Source organism: Idiotropiscis lumnitzeri, chromosome 15 (genome assembly GCF_059441095.1).
Source record: "Idiotropiscis lumnitzeri isolate Australia: NSW breed Sydney's pygmy pipehorse chromosome 15, RoL_Ilum_1.0, whole genome shotgun sequence".
NCBI classification, from domain to species: Eukaryota; Metazoa; Chordata; class Actinopteri; order Syngnathiformes; family Syngnathidae; genus Idiotropiscis; species Idiotropiscis lumnitzeri.
This window is the reverse complement of record NC_142405.1, coordinates 12885217-12891700: the sequence shown is the minus strand read 5'-3', so window position 1 is coordinate 12891700 and position 6484 is coordinate 12885217. Positions and strand designations below refer to the sequence as shown.

Here is a 6484-nt window from a genome sequence, read left to right as displayed (position 1 = left end):
AAATTCAAAAACAAAAGTTGAAGAAAAAGAACTGTTTTACATCTACATTAGAAAATGATGTTACTAAATGAATGGTTAATTAATTCTGATAAAAATGATGACAAATAAAAACGATGTATATTTATATTTATATTTATATTTATTTATATATTTATGTAATGAACATTTTAATGTGTTTTTTTTGTTTGTTTGTTTTTTTTGTCGTCCATCTGTCATATTTGCAAACAGCATATTGCATTTAAGCGTACGTTTGCCAACACCTCATGTAACGAACGGTTCACCACTATTGTGTCATTTACAGTTCTGGACAGGTGAGGGCGCTTCTGCATCCAAACAGCGGGTGTGAGTCCCACTCAAGACGCAAGGTAACGAAGAAGAGTGGAGCCGCTTTCTTTGGTTGCGCAAGGTAGGACTGCACTCTCGATTCGAGCTCGCGCAGTCACGCACAAGACCGAAATGGCGGCGCCAGCGGAGAGGATGGAGGTACGATTTTGTAACTAATATATAATATTTTCCAGTTTCAGCTTTACATTTTGTTTTGCTACAATCACATATGTATCAACTTCTTAACATTTTAGGTGTTTATAGCATACGCATCAGGTGAATCGTCCTTTTTACCTTCGCTACTAAACCTTAATAACTTATGTTTGTGTTTAACTGCGTGGAATTGCGACCATGTTGTGGTAAAAATTTAAAGCGTCATGTCTTCGGGGTAAAACCGCTCTTGGCTTGTCTTTCTTGAATTGTCTTTAAGACCGCGTGGGGACCAACATGTTAGCTTCTTAGCTAGTTGGCTACCAGCTACGGATGCTGATTCATTCTCTTCCTGGAAGCACTGCGATTTGATGTTTTCGTTTTAAAATGTTGGAAAATGGCATGTTTGTACTCTGTGTTGCTCCGGACTCCTTTGCACGATTTTCCGCTTTTTCCATCCGAGTTCATTGATGACCGGCTAATTAGTAGCACACGCACGGTAACGGTGTGCCGAAGCCACCCATCGAGTCGAGTTCGTAGGGGTGTTGATAACAGTATGTGTGATGTAGATGGAATATGTAGACGTTATCGTGTCAATGGCTTGCAATCGTGTATAGTGCGACTTTTTTAGTCATTCGTTTTGAGGACACTCCATTGAGTGCATGCACGAACAAGGCCAAGATCACATCGCAGTACTTCAACCATGTGCTCGCATCCTTTGTGCAACGAGGGAAACTATACATTGCATTGCGAGTGGAGGCGATGAATCTCTAGTACGTTGGAACGTTATGCTACGAGGAAGCTTGAATGAGGCAAACGTTTGTATTTCAAAACGATACAAGCCTTCTGGATGCTTTTTTCAAAATATCTGCCTGCCGAGATTATGAAGTTTTTTTTTTGTGAGTTCGCAACAGTTTGAATGCAATAGAACCAACAGGTGGCTACTTTCTTCTATAAATATAAATAAACAGAGAGGATAATGATGCAAAGCTACATAATATGCTGCAGAGATTTTCAACAACTGTGATGCGTTAATTTTAGCGCGAGGACCCTAAAACAAACCAATGTACGGCAATGCATGCTGCCCCAGCTGGCTCTTGGCTTCGGTAGGACGTCCGAACACAACTGTTTTCATAATTCTAAGCAATTCTTAGGGACCAAAAGCTTAATTGCATATGTGCTGCCCCTGTTTAACCACGACCACCACTCGTTCTCTGAAAGTTGAAAAGGAAAATTCTCGTTTACAGTCATTCTGATATTTATTGAAAGCAAACAATTCTATTCCGCTGGCAGGTCTGTGGATCAGTTTTGACAAAATCACGCCCCAAACAAATTTTTCGCCCAGGCATAAAGGTTAAATTGGGACATATTGTAGTTTACGCTGTGGATTTAATGTGGATTGTAATTGTGTGTCTTCTTGTTGAGGTTTCTCAGGGGGAGAATGTGACAAAGCCTGCTGCTGAAGATATGACGTCAAAGGATTATTACTTTGACTCATATGCTCACTTTGGCATTCATGAGGTAATTTTAACACTTTTTTTCACATGCACTGTATCCTTTTTATCAGAAGATTTTAATCCTGACATTTTTTGGCAACTTGTGTAGGAAATGCTAAAGGATGAGGTGCGGACTCTGACCTACCGCAACTCTATGTTCCACAACAAGCATCTGTTTAAGGACAAAGTGGTGCTGGATGTCGGTAGTGGCACAGGCATTCTCTGTATGTTTGCTGCCAAGGCTGGCGCCAAGAAAGTTATAGGAGTAAGTTTGTGTTTGTACACCCAACAAAGTCTTTTGTTTTTGTCCTACTCCACTATCGCAATAGGATGGGAGGAAGAATTGAAATAAAATATTACTTTTGTGTATTTCTATCTAGATTGAGTGCAGCAGTATCTCTGATTATGCTGTGAAAATAGTGAAGGCCAACAAGATGGATGATGGTGAGTAATCTAATGCCTACATTTGATATTTGGAGGAGAGGGGACTAGATTTATTTGCAAGGATGAAACACATTTTTTTGTCTACAGTGGTAACAATTATCAAAGGGAAGGTGGAAGAGGTGGATCTGCCTGTGGACGGAGTCGATATCATCATATCTGAGTGGATGGGATACTGCCTTTTCTACGAGTCCATGCTCAATACAGTCATCTATGCCCGGGACAAATGGCTGGTATGTGTTGATCTTGTATCCAATCTTTTATTTATTAGAGTAAGCATGTAAATGAATAATTCTCCTTCAGCTTTTTCTGTGGGTGTTAAAAAGTTTATTTTGTTTTGTCATCTTCACTTAGTTACATGGGTCATCTCGTCTTCCCATTGTATTTGTAGACTGAAATTGTGATTTTTAACAGTCGTGTAAAAAAAAAAAAAAAACTGTAGTCATGCAGAATTTTTTGGGGACACTCCTCTCAATCTCTTTGTGTGCCCTTACAGAAACAAGATGGACTCATTTTCCCAGACAGGGCAACTCTTTACGTGACTGCCATTGAAGACAGGCAGTACAAAGACTACAAAATTCACTGTAAGTCCCGTGCCAACCTCACATGACGGACGGGTCAGCATGAGTGGAGAAAACAAATCACTGTTTTGCAAAAATGCGTCAGTCCAAATGCACAATTTTGAATAATTATTGAAATGCTCCCCTCCTTAACTCCTTCAAAATATTAACACTCATAAAGTTTCATGGCAGTTTGTGTGTTGAGTTACTAAATTAAATAAGATGGGCTCATGTAAGGAGATAGTAGTGGACTCATACAAAATCAGCTTTAGTGAAAATTCAATTGGATGTAAATGTATTTCTTAAAGGCAGAATCCATTATATTAAAAAATGTTTTTTTCCCCCGGGGTGCAATTTGAAAGTTAATCCTGAAGAGAACCACTGTGATTGTTTTCAGGGTGGGAGAATGTATACGGATTTGATATGTCGTGCATCAAGGAGGTGGCGATTAAGGAACCTCTCGTTGATGTGGTGGACCCCAAGCAGCTGGTCAGCACTGCCTGCCTCATCAAGGTAAGTGAAATTTCATCAATACTACAAGTATTTTGTGTGTGCTTTTTGCCTCTTCACCTTTTTTTTTTGTCTTATTTTTGTATATAGGAGGTGGACATCTACACGGTGAAAGCAGATGACTTGACCTTCACCTCTCCGTTCTGCCTGCAAGTGAAGCGGAACGACTACATTCACGCACTTGTTACCTACTTCAACATCGAGTTCACCCGCTGTCACAAGAGGACCGGCTTTTCCACCAGTCAGTCTGCTTCTCCCTGCTTATCATTGCATCTTTGTATTGTCCAAAATATTATACGGCGCCGGTGAAATTCTGTTTTTCCAAAGAGGGTGATGTAACTCTCTAATACTGCAGTAAGGTAATCAGTAGAGTAAATGTTTATGGAAAATAGTTGCAGGCCATAAATAAACAATTGAAATTTGGCGGTAACTTATGTTAGGGCCATTCAACAAAATATTCTCAATATACAAGTCAGGTGATTATTTTATTAATATGTAACTTTAAGCAATATAAAGTTGAAGTCAATCCGCACTGTCTTGATCTCAACTATTCTGTTTGACATAATTTCTTGCGCCCTCTGTTGGTTGCTGCCTTGTTCTGAAAGCGCTTTGCGCTTACCTTCAGCCGGTTTACACAGTGTAATAAAAACCTAAAAATGGCGCACAGACAAATAGCATCGCTTTGTAAAACATGTGTAGTGGTCTTCAAGCACCTTTTCTTAAATAATGTGAGGGGCTTCTTTCCTTATAACGGTGTTAGAAATGACGTTTGACGAGATGGTTTGGTTTGTTTCGTGGCACAAGACGCGCTCAGTTACCGCCGTGTTTGCCAGGGGTGGGAATGATAACCGTTTCATTCGGAGGTGTTAATAATCGCTGGACAAATCCCAAGAGGCCATAAAGACAAGCTGGTTGCCATGATCCCGTGTAACGATAAAAAAAAAAAAAAAAATCATAAATATTTGACTAATTGTGACTTTACAATTTGTCTTAGGTGGCCCCAGTAGGGAAAACACAAAACTGTCAAAGGGGGATCCCTGCATTTTAAATGATAAAATTAAAACAAGAGTTCCTCCAACTGCGATAAAAGATTACGCCCATGTCTCCAACTTCTAGTAGTCCTGTTTGGTAAAAGTTAGGCTTCACAAATTTGAAGACATGTCCTGAACTGCCACTTTAATGAGACTTGGTTCTCCCTGCAGGCCCTGAGTCCCCCTACACTCACTGGAAGCAAACGGTCTTCTACCTGGATGATTATCTGACTGTCAAGATCGGAGAAGAGATCTTGGGCACCATCAGCATGAAGCCAAATGTCAAAAACAACGTAAGCGTTTTCACATGTTTGGACAACTGTTGATTTTAAGGCAGTCTAATGAAGATTAATGGCTTGTTTGACTAGCTGGATTAGTTTTTGGAATGTTCTGCATCATTCTTTGTATTGATACTTGATGTGTCTTGTCCACAGAGAGACCTGGACTTCACTGTCGATCTCGCCTTCAAGGGCCAGCTGTGTGATGTGTCCAAGACGTCGGAGTACAGGATGCGCTAGCGGCCGCTAACATAAGCCCACCCTCCCCAACCCCTTCCATGTATAGCTTGTCCTTAGAGGCTGAATTGTACGGTTTGACCGGGAGTGTGGCAACTGTTGAAATACTCCCCCATCCGCAGCAACACTTTGATGATTTGTTTTTGTGTCATTTCCTTGTTCAAATATTTGCCATATTTAAAAGTTTTTCCACATTTTGTGGGGAGTGAGTTGACGGTGAGACTCATTGTGCAGCAGTCAACAGTATGCATGTTTTGTGTCCGTCTTCTTGGGTTTCCCTTCTTGGTCTTTGCACATGCAAGGCTAAAAAAAACAACCTCTCTTTGACGGAACTTGGACAGTCACTTGGGCCGCTGCTCTCCTTGTTTCTTTGAACTGTGTTGAAGCTGAAAATATGTAGGTTGTTGTTGTCCCCACCCCCTTCGAAAGTTGTCCCAAGATTGTGTCGTGACATGACTCACCACACTGACTTTTATTTTTTTGTTGGTATTTTATCGGCTGTCTTTTTTTTTTTTTTTAATAGTGAAATTAAAATGTAAATTAAACTTCTTTTTTTTGCATCAGCTCCATTCTTTTTGGTTACTTTATTGTCCAAGTAGCTATTGTACACATAATTTCTACTGTTTATTAATAAGAAATCCTTGGTCATTTATGGTTGCAAGTAAAGGTCTGAGGAAAGTGAAATTGCTGATTGTATTTTGGTTTGTGATGTTCAGTACGGTCGTCCTATAAAAATGACCAGGGTCATTTTTCCAGAAAAAAAACTGAGCCAAGCTCTAATTGGATGATAATCATTTCATGGTTTAGAAATGAATGATCTTTGTAACTAAGGATGTAGCCAATTTTTTTTCATGCAAAAAAAAAAGGTAAAATGTGACTTCGGACATTATTTTATGGGACTGACAAATATTTATTTGCCAATTCCCAAACTTACTTTAGGTTTGTACTTTCCATGAGTGATGCATAAATTTTTTAACTATCCATCTAAAATTAAACATGTGCTTTTTTTTTAACATACCTTCTAGCTAACAAAAAAACAGTTTTCCAGACAATACATAATCGAAATGCTTTAATACAGAAACTGTTAATTTTGGCTATTTTCCAATACATTAAATGTTCTGCGCTATAGGTTTAACTATTTGAACCATTGAAATAAAGGACATTTTCTACGATTACCAAATGTATTGATGTTTACCTGTAGAGTTCTGCTTCCTTCCATACCAAACTTTGGGAGCTTGAATGATCCACACTACCGGATGCTAAAAAAAAACTACAGTACAGACTACTCTTATGCATTTCGACTCCCATTAAGCGATGATGTATTAAGGTTTTGACAACTTTGTCGTTTTGCTTATTGCATTTCACTGTAGTAAATAATCTTGGTTTGGGCTCCAATGCACCCAATAAAATATTAGTGATGTAATTTACAGATGAATCTCGATCAACTCGAACCATGA

General features: G+C 39.2%; 1 protein-coding gene across 2 annotated transcripts; it reads left to right on the top strand.

Annotated features, from left to right (window-relative positions):
* Window positions 1-298: 298 nt before the first annotated feature.
* Window positions 299-5711, top strand: prmt1 (protein arginine methyltransferase 1). 2 transcript variants are annotated; one of them, XM_088317548.1, is made up of 10 exons: window positions 299-483; window positions 1909-1995; window positions 2080-2235; window positions 2351-2414; window positions 2502-2644; window positions 2908-2995; window positions 3369-3484; window positions 3572-3722; window positions 4684-4805; window positions 4947-5711. In XM_088317548.1, exons 1-10 carry the CDS (start codon window positions 457-459, stop codon window positions 5028-5030), a joined length of 1038 nt encoding a protein of 345 aa, XP_088173674.1. In that variant the 5' UTR covers window positions 299-456; the 3' UTR covers window positions 5031-5711. The 2 variants fall into 2 exon arrangements, with proteins under 2 accessions (XP_088173674.1, XP_088173673.1); XM_088317547.1 differs by having other exon boundaries at window positions 1900-1995.
* Window positions 5712-6484: the final 773 nt, after the last annotated feature.

Excerpts from the sequence above, each read along its gene's own strand:
- prmt1 (XM_088317547.1), top strand. The coding sequence starts at position 457 with ATGGCGGCGCCAGCGGAGAGGATGGAG. Across the intron at positions 2,236-2,350 it reads GCGCCAAGAAAGTTATAGGA|ATTGAGTGCAGCAGTATCTC; the intron begins GTAAGTTTGTGT and ends ATTTCTATCTAG. Across the intron at positions 2,996-3,368 it reads CAAAGACTACAAAATTCACT|GGTGGGAGAATGTATACGGA; the intron begins GTAAGTCCCGTG and ends GATTGTTTTCAG.